Raw genomic sequence first — 21700 nt, forward strand, 5'->3', positions numbered from 1 at the left:
TCTACTAGTCTTTCTCAACCACCTAACACATTGCCTGGTAATAAATATTTATTAAAAGAATAAAGGCATCAATGAAACCATCTTATGAGGTCTACTGCTTTCACTTGTGTACAACATAGATAATTTTTAAAAGCACATTTCTTTTTAGGTATTTTTGGCCAACCAGCTGCAGTGCTTTCTTTCTGGCAAAATTAGGTCCCAGTGTCGGTGATTTTGAATATCTCCTTAATACTACGGAGCACAGTATGTTATATGCAAATGTGTACCCCCAAATATGTACGTGCTTTTATTTTGAATCTAGAATTTATATTCTTCAAAGCAAGTTTTCTTAAGCAAAATATGTGGCAGTAAAGAGACCAGGCCAAAATCTGCTAAGACTCCAGACATTTTTGTCTGAAAAAGAGAAATAAAAACAAAAACACGCATTCTTACCTACTGGGAAAACAATTTGTCAGAGAAGATGAATATCGTTATTCCAGGCTGTCTATACAGCGCTGGTGAGAGAACGGAAATATTTTAACCTTATGAGAATTTGATGATCCCTAGTCTAGCCCCTAAATGCTGAGCTTCCCACTCTTCCATTTATTTTGTGGTTTCCCACTGAGAGAAAAATTTCAATGAGGAATTCCACCTAAAAGAGGATATTCTTTTGTCCACGAGGAAAGTAAAGGGCGCGTCCTGCATTAACTTTCCAACTCAACAGGTAAGGATGAAAAGAAAAATTAATTGAATTTTCATCAGTATCACAGAAGAATGATCATTTCCCCTTGCATAATTAGAAGCTTCCTCAGACATGCTAACTATTCAGCAAGTGGCATTTACCGTACAGATGTCTCATGATTTATTAATGACATCATGTGGTGTCAGAAATCAACTCTGGATAATACCTGCCTACATGAGCTCAGGGAAGAGCGTGCCCTCATCTAACTCAAGCTTCCCTGGTTAGGTCGCAGACAGGGACGACGAGCCCTCTGCAGCTGCATCCCCGGCCTCCCCGCACGCTCCCCGCCCCCCGGGGAGGCGGGGCCGGCCCCTCAAGGCCCGCGGACTGGCAGCCCCCCGGGGCGGGGCGGCGCGTGCGCACTGGTCTCTCCGCGGCTGGTGGACCATGGAGGCCCCGAGGCCCTTCGCTTCTGCTGGGGGCGTCCGCTTCGTCCCCGTGACGCGAGGGGCGGTTTGGAAGCTGTGGCTCTGGGAGCTCTGGCTGCTCCTGCTGGGGGCCGGTTTGAACGCGAACTTTTTGCCCGACGAGGAGGACGTCAGCTTCATCAATGAGTACGTGAACCTGCACAACGAGCTCCGCGGCAGCGTCGAGCCCAGCGGCGCGAACCTGCGCTTCATGGTGAGGCCCTGGCCGCGGGCGGCGGGAGGCGCGGCCCACCCCGCGGCTCGGCGCGTTGGCGGGGGGCCTGGCAGCGGGGCGCTGGCCGGGGGCGGGCTCGAAGGGGCGTCGTCCCACGAAAGGGCGGTGTAAGGCACACTCCCGAAATCAAAGCGAACATCTCAAGAGGACGCTGCCCGCTCAACAAAACGGCATCCCTGGGCTTGGATTAGGGAGAGGCAGGTGAGCTCTCAGCTGGTGCGAGTGAAAGATCAGATCCAGGCTTTATTTAAAATTTTGATTTTTTTTCATCCTGGGTACTTTCACATTAGTTTTTAAGTCTTGTTCACCTTGATTACCGAGTTTTCCGTGTCCACGCGCGGTTTTGCTCGGGGGCGTGTCCCGGCCGCCGCGCCCCGGTCCGGCCCTGAGTCTGCGTCCCTTGCACTGTCGTTCATGCTTCTTTCCCGTTTCCCCCATTTCTGCTTAACGTCTCGTCAGCTGTTCTCTTGTTGCTGTGGAGTCTTCGTAGTTGTCATTAAAAATGATGGCAAAATTTATTGAGTAATAACTATCCTCTTATCAGGCAGCAAGGAGCTTCCAGTTTACATGATAAATGATTTTGCGAGGACTCCCTAGACATAGTTCCTTAGGACAAATTCCAGAAATGGGGTAAAGAAAGGGTATAATATTTTTTTATTTATATGATACATAGCAATTGCTATTCTAAAGGGCTGTGCCAAAGTAAGCAAATAGTAAACCAAGAAGTCATAAAATGGTACTTCATTTTATTGGTAACTTTAAAATGTTATTTTGATTGGACATGTTTTAGTTCTTTCTTGTTCATTTTCTTTACGTTTCCTATTGTCAGCATTTCCTCTCCTGTTTATATATTTTCTTATAGAAATATACTAGCGTTTAGTACTACTTGCTGAAGATAGGTTTTTCCACGCCAGTTTTTATCTTTTGTATTTAATCATAGAATTTGAGGCTAGATTTGAGAGTTTTAACTCTGTATTTCCCACCCTTTGTGACTAATTCTGTTTCTTGCAAGTTTGAAGATTAGCCTTCTTCCTGATAATAATAAATACATAATACTTTTTAATACAACTTTTTATAAGTTTTGTATTTCTAATCTCTAAAAATTATGTTTCAAACATAAAGTATAGAGAATAGTATAGCAGAAACCTGTTTACCCACAATATGTATCTTAATACATGGACGCTTTTAAAGCAGTAGTGTTTTGGGTACATCTTAAAGCCCCACCCTAAAGTTTATACTCCTCTTCTTCCTAAAAGTTGGTGTGTATTTTTCCCATGGATTTTACTAGCACATAAATAGTGACTAAATAGCATAGTCTACGATAATAGTATGATCTACTTAGAACTTTTCCTTGACAGGTTTGGAAATCATACATTTTATTTTTGTTGGTTATTCTTTTTAATATGTATACAAAGTCCAAAGTTAATCAACATCTATAACCTCCTTCCCAATATTAAAAAGATCTTACAACACAAATTCTGAATGTCTCCTGCCCATGTCCATGCTGTTGGTGTCATCTAGTATTTTTGTTCTACCTTGTTTTTAAACTCAAAAAAATTTATTTTGAGGCCTGCCTGGTGGTGCAGTGGTTAAGTTCCCACGTTTCACTTCGGTGGCCTGGGGTTTGCCCATTCGGATCCTGGGCGCGGACATGGCACTGCTTGTCAAGCCATGTTGTGGCAGGTGTCCCACATGTAAAGTATAGGAAGATGGGCACGGATGTTAACTCAGGGCCAGTCTTCCTCAGCAAAAAGAGGAAGATTGGTGGCAGATGTTAACTCAGGAGTAATCTTCCTCAAAAATAATTATTTTTATTGTAAAATATGCATAACATAATATTTACCATTTTAACCATCTTTAAGTGTACAATTCTATGGCATTAAATAGTCTCACATCATTGTGCAGGCATCACCAGCCTCCATGTCCAGAACATTTTCATCTTCCCCAACTGAAGCTCTACCCTTACACGCTAAGTCCCCATTCGCTTCTCCTCGCAGGCCCTGTCAGCCACCGTTCTGCTGTCTGTCTCTATGAGGTTGACTACTCAAGCTACTTCATATAGGAATCATAAGTATTTCTCTTTGTGACTGGCTTATTTCACTTAGCATATTGTCTTCAAGTTTCATCCGTGTTGTAGCGTGTGTCAGAATTTCCATCCTGTTTAAGGCATTATTTAAGGATTTAAGGACTAAGGCTTTGTTTAAGGATGATTAGTCATATTGAGCACCTTTTCGTGTACTGGTTGGCTAAAACTACAAAATTCTTAGAAGAGTACACGGGGAAAAGCTTCATGTCATTGAATATGGCAACAGTTCTTTTATGTGTTACCAAAAGCTCAAGCAACAAGATAAAACATAAATAAATTAGACTTCATCAAAATTAAAAACTTGTGCATCAAAGGACATTATCAACAGAATGAAAAGGGAGCCTATGGAATGGGAGAAAACATTTGCAAATCATATATCTGATAAGGCATTAATATCCAGAATAATAAAGATTTTCTTCAACTCAGCTAACAAAACTAACAACCTGATCAAAAACTGGGTAAAGGAGAGAGGTGACATCAGTGAAATGGTGGAGTGAGCTGACCCAGGAATCTCTCCCCTCCAAACTACAAGCAAAAAATGAACAACTGAATTTCAATCAATAATTTTAAAAATACAGAGATCGTCAGAAACCCACAGCAGCTAAACGATGGAGGGCACAGGCTGGCGCTGCCTTCGGAGGAGTTGGAACGGGGTAGGAGAGAACTTCGCTCCGTCCCCTAGAGACTGGGATTGCTGCCGCGGGTGAGGGAAGGAGCAGGGGAGGGGCCGTGCATCTGGGGATCGTCCAGGACTTCCACCGTCCATGCAGCAGAAACCCACTAACGGGGGAAAGCTTTTGTGTGCGGGGACCCCATGCAGCCAGGGCCCCGGGAGATCAGAGAGCCAGAGCTGATTGGAATCCAGATTGGTGCACGAGAGAAAGTGCCCCTCCTCCCCCAACCCATGGTGCACGCCACCATTGCGGCTGAAGGCGGAAGGCACAGAACGCATGGCTCTCGACCCCCATCTAGTGGCAACAGGCTGTAACTGCAACCGAATACTACCATCATGTGCAAAAACCACTCCTCTACCATTCAGCAATTTATAAAAGCTCCAGACCAGAAGGAAAACAATAAAAACACAGAATTAAGTCCTGAGGACTTGGAAATAGGTAAACTAGGTGAAAATAAGTTCAGAGTAGCTATTATCAAAATACTCAATGAGGTAAAGGGAAATATAGAGAAACAAGTCAACGAGTGCTGGAGTTACTTCACAAAAGAGATTGAAACTATAAAGAAGAATAAATCAGAAATACTAAAGATGAAAAATACAATGGATCAGGTAAATCAGAATACAGATTCCCTGAATGCTCATGTAGACACCATAGAGGAGAAAATTAGCATAATTGAAGATAGACAGGCTGAATGGCTCCAGACAGAGGAAGAAAGAGAACTAAGAATTAATAAGAATGAGAAAAATCTCCAAGAGATAGTGGATTCAAAGAGGAGAACCAATTTAAGAATCATCAGAATTCCTGAGGGCATGGAAAAGGAAAATGGAACAGAAGGAGTCCTCAAAGAAATAATTGAAGAAAATTTCCCAAATCTAGGGATTGAGGGAGAAATGTGTGTGGAGGAAGCTTTCAGATCTCCTAGATTTGTCAATGTCAAGAGACGTACTGCAAGGCATATAGTAGTAAAAATGGCAAAAATGAATGGCAAAGAAAGAATACTCAGGGCAGCAAGGCAGAAGAAAATAACCTACAAAGGAACTCCTATCAGACTTTCAGCAAATTTCTGAACAGAAACCTTACCAGCTAGGAGAGAATGGAATGACATATTCAAAACTTTGAAGGATGAAAAGCTACAGCCAAGAATACTCTATCCAGCAAAAATATCCTTCAGATATGAGGGAGAAGTTAAATCTTTTCCAGACAAACAAAAGCTAAGGGACTTTGTATCCAAAACACCTCCACTACAAGAAATCCCCAAGAAGTCTCTCATACCTGAAAAAAGAAAAAAAGGGAGAAAGGGGTCACAAATCACAGAGTAGGGAGACAAATAGATAGAATCAGAATAGGATAGCAAATGTTCAACTATAGCATTAGGATAAAGGGAAGGAAACTACCAAAGCAAAGACGATCTTATCACTCTAACCACAAACTCACAACACGAATTGGAATAAGAGATAAAAATAATAATTTAGGAGAGGAAGAGGAAAGGGTCTAAATCAGTCTAGGCCAAGTAAGTAAGAGACCACCAGAAAATGGACTATATTATACACAGGATTCTGAATACAAACTTCAGGGTTGCCACTAAACTAAAAAACAGAACAGAGACACAAAACATAAATAAGGAAAAATCTAGGAAACCCAGCATAAGAAATTGCAGAAGTCAATGGGTAGGCTAAAACACAGAGGATGAGGAAAAAAGGTAACGCAGGAAAACCGGATAACGAGCAACAGAATGACAGCATTAAGCCCTCGTGCATCAATACTCACCCTCAATGTAAACGGATTGAACTCCACAATAAAAGGACACAGAGTGGCAAAATGGATTAAAGAACAAGATCCAACAATTTGTTGCCTCAAGGAAACACACCTCAGCTCCAAGCACAAACACAGGCTCAGAGTGAAGGGGTGGAAGACAATAGTCCAAGCTAATAGCAAACAAAAGAAACCAGGTGTAGCAATACTCATATCAGACAAAACAGATTTCAAAATAAGGCAGGTAAAGAGAGACACAGAGGGACATTATATAATGATCAAAGGGTTATTTCATCAAGAAGAAATAACACTTAAAAATATCTATGCACCCAACACAGGAGCACCAAAGTTCATAAAGCAACTATTAATAAACCTAAAAGAAGATACTAAAATAACACAATAATAGTAGGGGACCTCAACACCCCACTCACATCTATGGACAGATCATCCGGACAGAAAATCAACAAGGAAACAGTGGAGCTAAATGAAAAGCTAAAACAATTGGACTTAATAGACATATATGGAACACTTCATCCAAAAACAGGAGAATACACATTCTTCTCAAGTGCGCATGGAACATTCTCAAGGATACACCATGTGTTGGGAAACAAGGCAAGCATCTACAAATTTAAAATAATTGAAATAATAACAAGCATCTTATCCGATCATAATGCTATAAAGCTAGAAATTAATTACAAGGACAAAGCTGAGAAATGCATAAGGATGTGGAGACTAAACAATACGCTATTGAACAAGCAATGGACCATTGAAGAAATTAAAGAAGAAATAAAAAAATACCTGGAGACAAATGAAAATGATAGCATGCCATATCAACTCATATGAGATACAGCAAAAGCTGTATTAAGAGGTAAATTAATCGCAATACAGGTACATCTTAACAAACAAGAAAAATCCCAAATAAGCAACCTTAAATTACATCTAATTGAATTAGAGAAAGAAGAACTAACAAAGCCCAAAGTCAGCAGAAGGAGACAAATAATAAAAATCAGAGCAGAAATAAATGCTATTGAAACAAAAAAAGGCAGTAGAAAGGAACAATGAAACAGAGAGCTGGTTGTTTGAGAAGATAAATAAAATTGACAAACCACTAGCCAGACTTACAAAGAAAAAAAGGGAGAAAGCTCAAATAAACAAAATCAGAAATAAAGGAGGAGAAGTAACAATAGACTCCACAGAAATATGATGGATTATAAGAGAATACTACAGAAAACTCTATGCCAACAAAATGGATAACCTAGAGGAAATGGATAAATTCTTGGACTCCTACAATCTCCCAAAGCTCACTCAAGAAGAGACAGACAATTTGAACAGACCAATCACAAGGAAAGAGATTGAAACAGCAATCAAAAGCATCCCAAAGAATAAAACCCCAGGACCAGATGGCTTTCCTGGGGAATGCTACCAAACTTTCAGAAAGGATTTAATACCTGTCCTTTCCAAGCTATTCCAAAAAATTAGGGTTGATGGAACACTGCCTAACACATTCTACAAGGCCAACATCATGCTGATACCAAAGCCTGACAAGGACAGCACGAAAAAAGAGAACTACAGGCCAATATCACTGGTGAACATAGATGCAAAAATTCTCAACAAAATTTTGGCAACCCAAATTCAACAATTCATCAAAAGGATCATACATCATGATCAAGTGGGATTCATACCAGGGGCACAGGGATGGTTCAACATCCGCAAATCAATCAACGTGATACACCACATCAACAAACTGAGGAATAAAAACCACATCATCATCTCAGTAGATGCAGAGAAGGCATTTGACAAGATCCAACAGCCATTTATGATAAAAACTCTGAAAAAAATGGGCACAGAAGGGAACTACCTCAACAAAATAAAGGCCATATATGACAAACCCACAGCCAACATCATACTCAGTGGGCAAAAACTGAGCACCATTCCCCTGAAGACAGGAACGAGACAAGGATGCCCTCTATCACCACTCTTATTTAACATAATACTGGAGGTCCTGGCCAGAGCAATTAAGCAAGAAAAAGGATTAAAAGGAATCCAGATAGGGAGGGAAGAAGTGAAACTCTTGCTGTTTGCAGATGACGTGATCCTATATATAGAAAACTCCAAAGAATCCATTGGAAAACTCTTAGAAGTAATCAACAACTACAGCAAAGTTGCAGGGTATAAAATCAACTTGCATAAATCAATAGCATTTCTATACCCTAGTAATGAACTAACAGAAAAAGAACACAAGAAGACAATACCATTCACAACTGCAACAAAAAGAATAAAATACCTTGGGGTGAATTTAACTAAGGAAGTGAAAGACCTATACAATGAAAATTACTAGTCTTTTCTGAAAGAAATGGATGACGACATAAAGAGATGGAAAGACATCCCATGTACATGGATTGGAAGAATAAGCATAGTTAAGATGTTCATTCTACCTAAAGCAATCTAGAGATTCAATGCTATCCCAATCAGAATCCCAAGGACATTCTTTACAGAATTAGAACAAAGAGTCCTAAAATTCATATGGGGCAACAAAAGACCCCGAATTGCTAAAGCAATCCTGAGAAAAAAGAACAAAACTGGAGGCATCACAATCCCTGACTTCAAAACATACTACAAAGCTACAGTAATCAAAACAGCATGGTACTGGTACAAAAACAGGTGCACAGATCAATGGAACAGAATTGAAAGCCCAGAAATGAAACCACACATGTATGCACAGCTAATCTTCAACAAAGGAGCTGAGGGCCTACAGTGGAGAAAAGAAAGTCTTTTCAACAAATGGTGCTGGTAAAACTGGAAAGCCACATGTAAAAGAATGAAAATTGACCTTTCTTTCTCACCATCCACCAAAATAAACTCAAAATGGATCAAAGACCTAAAGGAAAGACCTGAAACCATAAGGCTTCTAAAAGAAAGTGTAGGCAGTACACTCTTTGACATCAGTATTAAAAGGATCTTTTCGGACACCGTGTCTTCCCAGAAAAGGGAAACAATAGAAAGAATAAACAAATGGGACTTCATCAGACTAAAAAACTTCTTCAAGGCAAATGAAAACAGGATTGAAACAAAAAAACAACCCACTAACTGGGGAAAAAATATTTGCAAGTCATACCTCCAACAAAGGCTTAATATCCATAATATATAAAGAACTCACACAACTCACCAACAAAAAATCAAACAACCCGATCAAAAAATGGGCAGAAGACACGAACAGACATTTCTCCAAAGAAGATATATGGATGGCCAATAGGCACGTGAAAAGATGTTCATCGTCGCTGATCACCAGGGAAATGCAAATCAAAACTACACTAAGATATCACCTTACACCCATTAGAATGACAAAAATATCTAAAACTAATAGTAACAAATGTTGGAGAGGTTGTGGAGAAAAAGGAACTCTCATAGACTGATGATGGGAATGCAAACTGGTGTAGCCACTATGGAAAACAGTATGGAGATTCCTCAAAAAATTAAAAATAGAACTACCATACGACCCAGCTATCCTACTACTTGGTATCTATCCAAAGAGCTTGAAGTCAGCAATTCCAAAAGTCCTATGCACCCCAATGTTCATTGCAGCATTATTTACAATAGCCAAGACGTGGAAGCAACCTAAGTGCCTATCAACAGATGATTGGATAAAGAAGATGTGGTATATATATATATAATGGAATACTACTCAGCTGTAAAAAAGAACAAAATCATCCCATTTGCAACAACATGCATGGACCTTGAGGGAATTATGTTAAGTGAAATAAGCCAGATAGAGGAGGACAATCTCTGTATGACTCCACTCATATGAGGAATTTAAACATGTAGACAAAGAGGACAGATTAGTGGCTACCAGGGGAAAGGTGGGGTGGGGGGTGGGTGCAAAGTATGAAGGGGTGCAACTACAACATGACTGACAAACAATAATGTACAACTGAAATTTCACATGATTGTAACTTACCATTATCTCAATAAAAAATTAAAAAAAAACAGTATGGGGATTCCTCAAAAAATTAATAGAACTGCCATATGATCCAGCTATTCCACTGCTGGGTATTTATCCCAAGAACATGAAAACACAAATGCGTAAAGATACATGCATCACTCTGTTCATCCCAGCGTTATTCACAATAGCCAAGACTTGGCAGCAACATAGGTGTCCATCAAGGCATAAATGGATAAAGAAGATGTGGTATATGCACAATGGAATACTACTCAGCCACAGGAAATGACGAAATCTGGCCATTTGTGAAAACATGGATGAACCTTGAGGGTGTTATGCAAGTGAAATAAGTCAGAGGGAGAAAGTCAAGTACTGTATGATCTCACTCACTAAGTAGAAGATAAAAACGATGAGAAAGAAACACATAGAAACAGAGACTGAATTAGTGGTTACCAGAGGGGTTGGGTGGAGGGAAGAGGGCAAAATGGTGTGTGGCACATGTGTGTGGTGATGTATTGTGATTAGTCTTTGGGTGGTGAACATGATGTAATCTCCACAGGAATCTAAATATAATGATGTACAACTGAAATTTATATGATGTTATAAACCAGTGTTACCACAATAAAGTAATAATAATAAAAAAATGGGTAAAGGACTTGAATAGACATTTCTCAAAAGAAGATATACAGTGGCCAATAAGCACCTGAAGAGATGCTCAACATAACTAATCATTAGGAAAATGCTAATCAAGACCATAATGACATACCACTTCACACCCATTAAGATGGCTATATCAAAAAGCAGAAAATAATGTGTTGGGGATGTGGAGAGATTGAAACACTTGTGCCTTGCTGGTGGGAACGTAAAATGGTGCAGATACTGAAAAACAGAATGGCAGTTCTTCAAAAAATTATAGAATTTCCATTTGTTCCAGCAATTCCTGTTCTGGGTATTTACGTGATAGAAGTGAGAACAGAGAATCCAACAGCTATGTGTACACACACCCATGTTCACTGCAGCATTATTCATAATAGCCAAGACATGGAAACAACCTGTTTCCATCAACAGATGAAGGGATAAAGAAGATGTAGCGTATATGTACAATGGAATAGTATTCAGCCATGAGAAAGAAGGAAATCCTGCCATTTGTGACAACTTGGATGGGGTTTGAGAGCATTCTGCTGATTGAAATGTCAGGCAGAAAAAGACAAATACTGCATAGTCTAATTTATATGGGAAATACAAAAAAGAAGTCAAACTCATAGGAGCAGAGAATAGAAAAGTGCTTGTCAGGGGCTAGAGAGTGGGGGAAATGGAAAGTGGTTGGTAAAAGGGTACAGACTTAAAAATGAATAAGGTCTGAGGAGCTAATGTAAAACTTGGTGACTGTAGTTGGTAACACTGTATTATATAATTAAAAAAAGAAACTTCAGCCTTTGTTTTCAACTGTAATTTTATTCAAGGTTGAGCAACGGTATTTGTAACTATCGTGACTTATTTGCACACCGTCATGGGAAGCAGTGAAAGTTGAGAGTTAGGCTTCCTGGGTGTAAATCCAGGGTCCACGTTTTACTGGCTGTAAGTAGTTATAAGTAAACTATGTAAGTTCTTTGTGTTTTAGTTGCTTCCTTTGGGAAACAGAGACAGTAATAATAATGCATACCTCATAGGGTAATTGTAAACATTAAGTGAAATAATGCATTAAAAACACTTAGAATAGTGACTGGTACATTGTAAGCGTGTGGTGTGTAAACACTATGCAAAATAAGGCAGTAGAAGGATGGTCCGTGGAGCATTGTTTGCAAATGGTTCAAACAATCTAAAAGGCTATTAATAATGGAATGGTAACATGTATCATATTCTATCCATACTATGGAATACTGTGTAGAGTTTGTAAAAATTAGTTAGATCTAGTTGTACTAATTTGGAACAGTCTCTCTAAATGAAAATTGCAAGTTGCAGGCCAATAATACTATGTATGGTATGATTACAATTGTGCAAGGAAAAAAAAATCACAATTGCTCATCTAAAACATCCACACTTACATCTTATATTTGAATGTGTGTGTATTTGAATGTATACAGAGATAGAGCAATGTATACATAAACAATTTTTTTAGGAATCTTTACCATGGGGAGGGAAATATGTGTGTGTACGATATTCCAAAGTCCTGATGTATTTTTTATAATATATTTCATATGTTGTATTTGTGTATAATCAATGAAATTAAGAAACTCTGGGGAAATCTTAGTATTGGTTTTCAGAAATGTTTACTTTCAAATATACTATAACATACATACTTAGCATTTTTGTTTTACAACTATTTTGTTGCTTTTTCTACGTGTGTTGTTTTCGCTCTTGTCCATAACCAAGGAGCACCATCTTGTGATATTTTCTCACATTTCTGGGAGCATCCGTAAAACTTTACATGTGCCTCTTTTATAACATTTACCAACTGCTACTATGTGTTAAAATTGTGTATATATCCCAGGTGGTTCTCCTAACAGTAAGCAACCAGAGGATGAAATTTATGCCTGGCTTTATATTTTATTCCTCACAATACAATAGTTTGCGTATAGTCAGTGCTCAATAAATAGTTCTTAGATGAATATTTTAAATTATTGTATTACTGTGTATAAAAGAAATGAGGTTAAAAATACATATTCTGAACAGTCTCCATGTAAGGGTATCATAATCATTTGCATCATCTAACAATCTGATTTTTTAATTACAAGTATGTGCATAGACCTTGTCTCAGGAAATAGTCATTTCATTTATGATTATCTCAGAAAACTTTTCCCCCATATAAGTTCCACAGTCAAGACCTATAAGCACAACATTAGAATTATTTTCCCTAAATCTAATGATGAGAACTCAAGGGAAATAATGTAGAGTACAAAAAAACCTTATTATTGTTGTTTTGTTTACTTTGCTTTTTGCGTTTTTTTTCAGACTTGGGATGTAGCTTTGTCACGGACTGCTAGAGCATGGGGGAAAAAATGTGTGTTTGAGCCTAATACTCATTTAGAAGAACTGAGAATGGCCCATCCTAAATTTAATGGTATTGGTGAAAATATGTGGGTTGGCCCTGAAAACGAATTTACCGCGAGTATTGCTATCAGAAGTTGGTATGCAGAGAGGAAGAAGTACCATTTTGAAAATGACAGTTGCTTGGATGACTGTTCTCATTACATACAGGTATCTGATTTTTATATTAATAATTCAGTAGATTCCTTAGTTGCATTACTACTAAGTTTTTATTATGTTTCAGTTCTATAGATAAACCCAAATGGTAAAATGATTACTTCTAATAGAATCACAATTCTAATCAGTCCTAGGTCTTCAAGATGTCTGTGCTTCCATCTATTATGTGAACCATACAGTAAAACATTCCTTAAATATATAAATGTAATCTCCATGCCCAAAGATGGTAGGTACTTTTCCAAAAATGATGGACACTGGAAAAGGAAGTAAGAAACCAGCAAATAAAAATTATTTTTAAATTATTGACTATAAACATAAGTGAAAGACTTGATAATTTTTGCACAGATCAGTACACATACTGCCATGTAACTTATTGATTAAAACATTTTAAGTGCAAATTAATAGTCTTTTCCCTGCCTCGTGTCTAACAGTCCACTCTTACACCTCATCCTCCAGCATACTGCACCACTTGTTACTTCCTGTACATGCATTTGTTGTTTTATGATCCTCTATTTATATGTGACACTAAGGGCAGGGACTTTGTCTCCTCACCCGTATGGTCTCACCACCACAGCATGACATTATTTGGGTCTTCAATAACTATTTGTATCATGAATCAATAAATTATTGAATAAACTTCCAAGCTTATTCAAAAAACGATCATTTTCCAATCAGTAGACTCTGATGTCATGTTTTATGTAGAACTTAAAATCTTGGAATTTTTTTCATGTTGAACTCCTGTTTTTCTGTTCCATCAAATGAATCATATTTCCAAAAAAATTTTGATCAGTTCTTTTTTCCTCTAGAAAGTTATGGTGGTTCTCCATTATCTTGCTCATACCAAATAAAAAGAGAAAATTTATTCAATAAATAATTTACATAGAATTAAAAAATCATTAAATAAAATTTATTTATTTATTTGTTTTATTTTATAATAGAATTTCCTCAACAAAAGAAAAGAGAAATGCTGACCACAATGGCTCTCTACTCTTATATCGCTTTTCCTTCCTTTCTGTAATCTTATTGTCCCTCTTTTTCTCCCTTCACAACTTCCATTCTTCGAAAACTTTTTCTCCTCTCTTTTCCCTCTTCCTCTCTGTCAAGAACGTAGAACTCTTGGATTCAAGAAGAGGTTGAAAATTGATTCAGCAAGTGTGCCTTCCTTTGGCTCTAAAACATTACTCTGGATCAGCATTTATCAAACTCTTTGTCCTAAGAATACAGTTGGTAGCAAACCTATCAAAGCATATCTCTAAATAGTTTGGAAGTGCGTCCCTAAGTCCGTGATAATTCTCTCCCTGCATTTAAATGAAGAGTAGTTCATATTCCTTGAATTATTTGGTTAAAGGTTCAATGTGAATTGAATATATTATTGTTTATAACATGGCAGAGTAAATGTTTAGAATTAAATTTTACGATTTTTTGAAAATTTTATTTTAGCTTGTTTGGGACAGATCTTACAAAGTTGGTTGTGCTGTTACTCCATGTTCAAGAATTGGACCTATCAGACATGCGGCAATTTTCATATGCAACTATGCACCAGGGTAAGCTACTTTAAATTTTAAAAATAATGTAAAGATAAATTGGGAATTTTTCAAGGTTAAGTTTTCCTAACTTTCAATATATTCTTCTAAATGTCTTTGTGAATTCTTTCCACTTACTTACCTGGTGATTATTTACCTTATACCTGAATATCTTTCTATGATAGGAAATAACTACCTTCCAAAATAGCTGCCATCTCTGGAGAGCTCTGTTGGAAAGTCTCAAGTATTCTTTCAGGTCAATATGATACTCTAAGTAATATTATTAAAATGTCCACCTAAGAGAAAATATGGTAATCAACATGTCAAGTAAACAGTAAAAACTGACTACATGCTAGGATTGAGAAGGAGTTTCTGTCAAATAAAATGCTTCTGGAACTACTCCAAAAAGAAAAAAAAAAAAAGATTACTGATTACTGGTTATATGCTCTGAGATGGGAGAAACAACAGAACTATGATGTAAGTCAGATTAGACTCAGAAGGCCCTTTCCTGATGGGAAGCTTTGCTGAATTCGGACAGGCATGTGAAACAAGTTTGGGATGTGGAGTCTTTGCAAAACTTTTTAGGCTTCCTTTCATTCCCACAGACTGGAAGCATTGGGGTCATATCAATTACATGGAGGAAGTTTTGAAAGTTAACTACTGATTGGTATTGAAAATTCAGAGGACTGGACACTTGTGCAGAGGAGGGAAGAGGTTCCTCTGGGGCACTAGTCTTCATTTATGCACTCAGCACATATGTCCAAGGCTCTGATCTATCTACTAACAAGACCAAAAACGACTGACCATATTTGATTTATAGTCTTGGAAGGAAGGCAAACAATGAATAAGTGAATAGATACATAAGTAATATTTAATTAGATGATAAAATATACCATAAAAAATCAAGATAAGCGAAAAGGGAATAACTAGTAGGGAATATAGATAAGGTGGTTGCAAAAGGAGGTGGCATTTGAGTTGAAAGTCAAACAATAAGATTGCTAAAGAGTATTTCAGGTAGAAGTAAGAGCACGTATAAAATCTCTGAGCTTGAACGAGTTTAGCATGTTTGAGAAATGAATAATGTGCTTAGAGGTAGGAGTTGAGGTAGAGAGTTAGGTGACAGCTACACAAAATGGAATACCATAGACGACGTTAAAGATTTTGGAATTTATTCTAAGTAATGGCAGAGCCATGGGAAAGTCTTAAGCAAGTGAGTGACATCATCTCATCTATGTTTCAAAAAGAACACTTAAAGAAATGGTTACTCTTGCTGTTGTATTAAGAATGGACATGAGTTTCGTTGTTTTTTTTTTTTTAGATTTCACGTATAAATGAGATCATACAATATTTGTCTTTCTCTGTCTGACTTATTTCACTTAGCATGATGCTTTCAAGGTCCATCCATGTTGTCGCAAATGGTAGAATTTCCTCATTTTTTATGGATGAATAATATTCCATTATATATATACCACAACTTCTTTATCCATTCGTCCATTGATGGACACTTAGGTTGTTTCTGTGTTTTGGCTATTGTGAATAATGCTGCTATGAACAGGGTACAGATATCTTTTCAAGTTAGTGTTTTTATTTCCTTTGGATGTATTCCCAGAAGTGGAATTGCTAGATCATATGGTAGTTCTATTTTTAATTTTTTGAGGATCCTAAGGAGATGTGTTTTGTGTTTGGACACTAGGTAGAAATACAAATGTGGGAAATGTAAATTAATCATGAGGAGGAATTAGCTCTATGGAGGTCTGGGATAGGTTTCTAAGTAGAAGGAACTGCTGGGCCCTGAGGTGGACATGAGTCATAGTCTTGAATGAGATCACCGTCCCAGAGAGTGCATATGGAAACTTAATTTAAGCACTAAGTGCGAGAGCACTACAATGTTTGACCAAAGGAGAATGAAGAGAGGCTAACAAGGTAAGAGGGAAACCAAAGCAGTGCTGGTAAGAAAGTGAAGCCAAGTGAAGAACAGAGTGGTTAACTGTATGAGATGCTTCTGAAAGAATGAAAAAAATGAGGAAGGAGAGGTGACGGTTGAAGGTATTTGGTACCCTGAATAACAGTAGTGGCTGCAAGGGTATCCCTTGGTGACTGTAGTGGTAAGATGAAGCTGCCAGTTGTTAGCATTACTCTTCTTTCCACCCTCCTGTTGAAATTTCTATCACCCATTTTTCCTTTGATATAAATATTGGCAAGTCTACCTGTGAAGGATCTATGTTGGAACATATTAAGTCAGTCCAAGCCTTATTTGATATATACTCAAAATAGGCAGTCATAGCTATCTTTCTTAAGAATAGTTGGTAGAAAAATCAATCCATCATAGTATTATGAAATACTGAGTAGAAATGAAAATAAGAGAGCCAAATTGAAAATTGGAATGTGTAGTAGGCTGAATGGCGGCCCCCTAAAAGATATATTCAGGTCTTACTTCACAAAACCTGTGAATGGTAACTTAGATGGCAAGAGTGAATACTGCCTTATATGACAAAAGACGTGATTGAGATGAGGATGTTGAGGGGGGAGCACAGCCTCCACATGTGTTCTCACAGGAGAGAGGGAGATTGAGCACTGGACACACAGGAGAGGAGGATGCAACCTGACCACGGAGGAAGAGGTGAAGTGACAGACCCACAAAGCAAGGGCCTCCTGGGGCCACTAGAAGCTGAAAGAGTCACGGAATTCTCCCCCTGAGCCCTTGGAGAGAGCACAGTCCTGCCAACATCTTGATTTTGGACTTCAGCCCTCCAGAACTGAGAGTAAATTTTTGTTGTTTTAAACCACCCAGTTTGTGGTAATTTGTTAAAGTAGCCACAGGAGACTAACACAGAATGGAAGAATAAAAACAGAATTGGCCATAGAGAAAATATGAGTTAACAACAACCTTAGAAAAATTCTCAGAACACAAAGAAGAGGAGTAGAAATCAAAATATATATGAACAAAAATAGGAATCATATAGGACAGATAAATCTACAAATTGGTACTCCTAAAGAATAGAGAAAAATTAATGGAACAGAAATAATAAATAAAAGAAAATGTTCTTAATCCATAAAGATGCCCATGTAAAGATTAAGATAGCTTATAATATATCAGAAAAAGTGAACTAAAGCAATGTTTACCGACATCATTTTCTAGTGATTATTTTTCAGTCTCAAAAATAAAGACTCATACATTTCTAAGAAAAACAAAACAGTATTATTAGATTAGCCTTGAACTTAGTTACTGGAGAGTGTACAATCAAAGATGATCATGAGAATTTAAGCTTAAGTGATAATATAGTTTTGTTAACTGAGCTAGGAAAAGATGTAGGGTGGAGGAAAAAGGATTTGTTTATTTTTAGACATGTTTCATCTGCAGTGACTGCAGGACCTTTTTTTTAATTAAATATAAGTTTGTAATAGGTGCACCAAAAACTGACTAGGCATGCAAGTCCACAGTTTTTACATGATGTCTATCCAGAAAACACTTGTAATCTGTTGGGAAAGAAATACTTAAAAAAAGGAGGGGGCAACATTAACCAAATATATACACATATCCATATTTTAAATAGGAAGGAGCTGTTGTAAAAGTAGATTTGAGATCATAGAAGCTATTAGCCTGGGTACAGATTCAGAAGCAGTCAGCTTTGATGCATGAAAGATGTGTATTAGGGGGAAAAAGAGGCCACTGGAGAAGGTAAGAGATCTGGGATTGAGGAAAATGACTTGACTCTGGGGCTAGACCCTTAAAAGAAATAAATTATAGTGTCCAAAAGTATGTAGTAAAGAAATTTTTCTTTATTTAATAATTAAGAAAATACAGTCTGGCAGGTAATACCATTTTCTTTACCTCTTGAGCAGACAGCCTCCCTGGAAGTTTGGTAGGGCCGTGTGACTGAGTTTGGCCACTGGAATATAGGCCACCTCCAGGCCTGGCCTTTAAAAGTTTCCTACATGATCCATCACACTCTTGGTCTTTCCTCATCTGCTGGCTGGGATCTGGTGAAGAATTCAGATGTCCCAGAGGATGGCAAAGCCACAAGATGGCATGAGGCAATGCCCCAGAATGAGTGCTGGAAGAAGCCCCTCTACCACTGCCAACACCCATCCTGGAATCACGACGTGAATTCTGCCCACCATGGCACGGAAATGGCAAGGAGAGGCCAGACTCAGGACACAGCTTGAAGAAAGAGCTAATAATGCCTGCTGATAGACTAGACTTCAGCGGTAAATGGAATGGAATGATAAAGGACAATACCTATGTCTTTAGTCTGAGCAACTGGATGAATGGTGATGCCACTAAATCAGATAGGGAAGACTTGCAGAGGAGCAGAGCTTGAGGAAAGATCAAGTTTTCTGTTTCAGACATTGAGCTGTGAGAAGGAGCTAGAATGGAGGTCTAGGATGGGTTCTAAGTAGTGAGGTCTGCAGGTATAACAGTCCTGAGGCAGAATGAGTCACAGTCCTAAGGGAGGTCACCTTGTGGGGAAGTACATGTGGAGAAGGGAGCAGAAGAGACTAGGACTAAGCCCTGTGTCACCACAGTATTTGCACTTCAGGCAAAGGAGTATAAAGAGAGGCTAGCGAGCTAAGAAGGAACCTAGAACTGTGCTGGCGGATTTTTAAAATAATATTTAGACTTATTTTTTCATCAGTCTCTTATATGTAAGCTTGCTATCTTTCCATGGTTTTCTGCATACATAGTAATTTGTGATTCTATGTATCATATTGTAATCATTTTAGATATTTTGAATAACAGGCGAAACGTAAAGTGCAAACAATGCATTTAACACATTTGAAGTGATGACAGTATGAAGAGCTCTGACAGGTTCACAAATGAGCCGTGACATCCATGTCACATTCATGGCCAACCAGCAATGATTCTCAGTCACCATCAATGTTAAGATGTGTCTTGATTTTTCAGAGATGTTAAAAAATGAAAAGATGTGCATGTTAGAATTATGAAACGCAGTATATAACTGAAAGAAAAGATTTACAAAACAGTACATATCCTTACTATGTATGATAAAATGAAAATGTTATATGAAATGTTTTATTCATAGTTAAGTGCAACGTTTAATGTAGCTCATATTTTAAAATACTGGTTGTCATATTAAAAGCACTGAATTTGATTTCATGACCTATTAATGGTTCATGACTTGCAGTTTGAAAAATATTGCCAATTTAGAATACTGTATACAAATGTTTGGCAATGAAGAGAAGGAAATGGGGTAGGTGTGTAGAGTTGAGTGAAAGCTGTGTTTTATAACTTTGGTTGCTGATGCATTTTTATAAGCTAAAGAAATGCATCAATGAGTAGAGACTGATAGAATATATTAGAACAGGCGAGGGTTGGGGAAGGAATTGAAAGAGCAAGTCCTATCTGGAAAAAGGCAGGAGAGATTAGAAGAGAAAATGTAGAGAAATTCTTAATAATGAATATTTGTCTTCCTTTCTTGCTTAATGGGGCTCATGAGGATTTAATTCTATTTCATTGATCTTTCAAAGGGAAAGATTTTTGGATTTATGTATCCTTTCTCATTCCTTTGTTTTTTATTTCATTATTTTGAGATATTCAGTCTTCCAAGTATTTTTTAGGGGGAGAGACTATGATATGTTGCTGTTTTGGTTAAGATATACACCATTTCTTTATCTTTAATTCTACTTAATATTGAAGATATTTGCAGTTATATATTTTCCTCCAATTACAATTCTTGTTGGACCTTAGGATCTTGTATGATAGAGCCTCTTTCTCATTGCTTTCTATGGATTGTAATTTTTGGTCATTTTAATAAAATGATTAATACTTGATACATATTCATGATAAAAAATTCAAAGGTGCCAAGAGAAAGTGATGGCCCCATCCTTGTCTTCCTGTTACCCTCCCCAGTATTTCATCCTAAAATATATATACAAAATATATCTGTGCATATACAAAAGTTTATCTATTTATGTGTGTGTGTGCTTGTGTTTCCAAAATTCAAACAGGAACACTACACTTCCTGTGGCATTCTTTATTTTTTTTTGCTTAATCATGTGCACTGGAAGTCTTTCCATCTGAGTACACAAAGAGTTTCCAGATTCTTTTTAAGACTTTCACAGGTTTTTTTTTTTAATGGATATGCAAAAGTTTATTTAAACAATGCTCTCCTTTTGATGGACATTCAGGCTATTTTATTATTTTTATTATAAGCAATAATTGTCCACATGGACTTGTAATTCTCATATAAGTTAGTATCTGTAATATGATTTCATAATCATGGAATTACTAGGTCAAAAAGCATGTGTACTTTTAATTTGGATAGATATTACTAAATATCTATTCATTATGTTCACACCATTTTTCTATTACAAATTTTCTTTTACATCAACATGTGAGACAATTTTTCAACTTCCTTGCTTAACATAATATATTTTCTACCATTTTGCTGTTTACTACTAAGAGTTCAGTGTATTTTCAGTTTTCATCTGCTGTTTTGCATGAGTTTGGGTATCTTTTTGTAGGTCTCAGAAAATTTGGACTTCATTTTCTGGGACCTGACTGTTCCTATGTATTCACTGTTTTTCTTTGAAGTTGGACATTTTTTTTCAATTGTAGAAGTTTTATATAGCAAGAAAATTAGCTCTTTCATGTAATGTAATTTGGAAATATTTTCCCAGTTTGATGTTTAACTTTTGACTTTATTTATAATCCAATTTATTTTTGCCAAAAAGAATTATATTTTTTAAAACAATTTTGTTTTCAAGATTTTATTTTTCCTTTTTCTCCCTGAAGTCCCCTGGTACATGGCTGTGTATCTTTACTTGTGGGTCCTTCTAGCTGTGGCATGCCGCCTCAGCATGGCCTGACAAGTGGTGCCATGTCTGTGCCCAGGATCCAAACCAGCGAAACCCTGGGCCACTGAAGCAGAGCACGCGGACTTAACTGCTCGGCCACGGGGCTGGTCTCAAGAGTTATATTTTTTAATTGTAGAAGAAAGTATCAGTACTTTTTTTCATGGGTTTTGAGGTTTGTGTAATACTTAGACAAACCTTCCCAAAATACTATTATCCTACATTTTCTTCTACCAATTCTTTATTTTTTTGAACTTGTAAATATTTGATCCACTTTGCTTCTGCACATTATTAAGCTGTTACGAGAATTAGTCTCCTGCTTAAAATAACCATAAAGACCAGGCA

The 21700-nt window shown here is 37.4% G+C and overlaps 1 protein-coding gene across 1 annotated transcript in view; it reads left to right on the plus strand.

The window, feature by feature from the left end:
- Window positions 1–1066: 1066 nt before the first annotated feature.
- GLIPR1L2 (GLIPR1 like 2) overlaps window positions 1067–21700 on the plus strand; it is a 39815-nt gene continuing 19181 nt past the window's right edge. The window contains exons 1-3 of the mRNA XM_023631216.2: window positions 1067–1342; window positions 12765–13010; window positions 14457–14560. Coding sequence (XP_023486984.2) covers window positions 1109–1342; window positions 12765–13010; window positions 14457–14560 — 584 coding nt within the window. The 5' untranslated portion in view covers window positions 1067–1108. The remainder of the gene's footprint in view (window positions 1343–12764; window positions 13011–14456; window positions 14561–21700) is intronic.

The sequence above is a fragment of the Equus caballus genome, chromosome 28 (assembly GCF_041296265.1).
Source record: "Equus caballus isolate H_3958 breed thoroughbred chromosome 28, TB-T2T, whole genome shotgun sequence".
In the NCBI taxonomy this organism is placed as follows: Eukaryota; Metazoa; Chordata; class Mammalia; order Perissodactyla; family Equidae; genus Equus; species Equus caballus.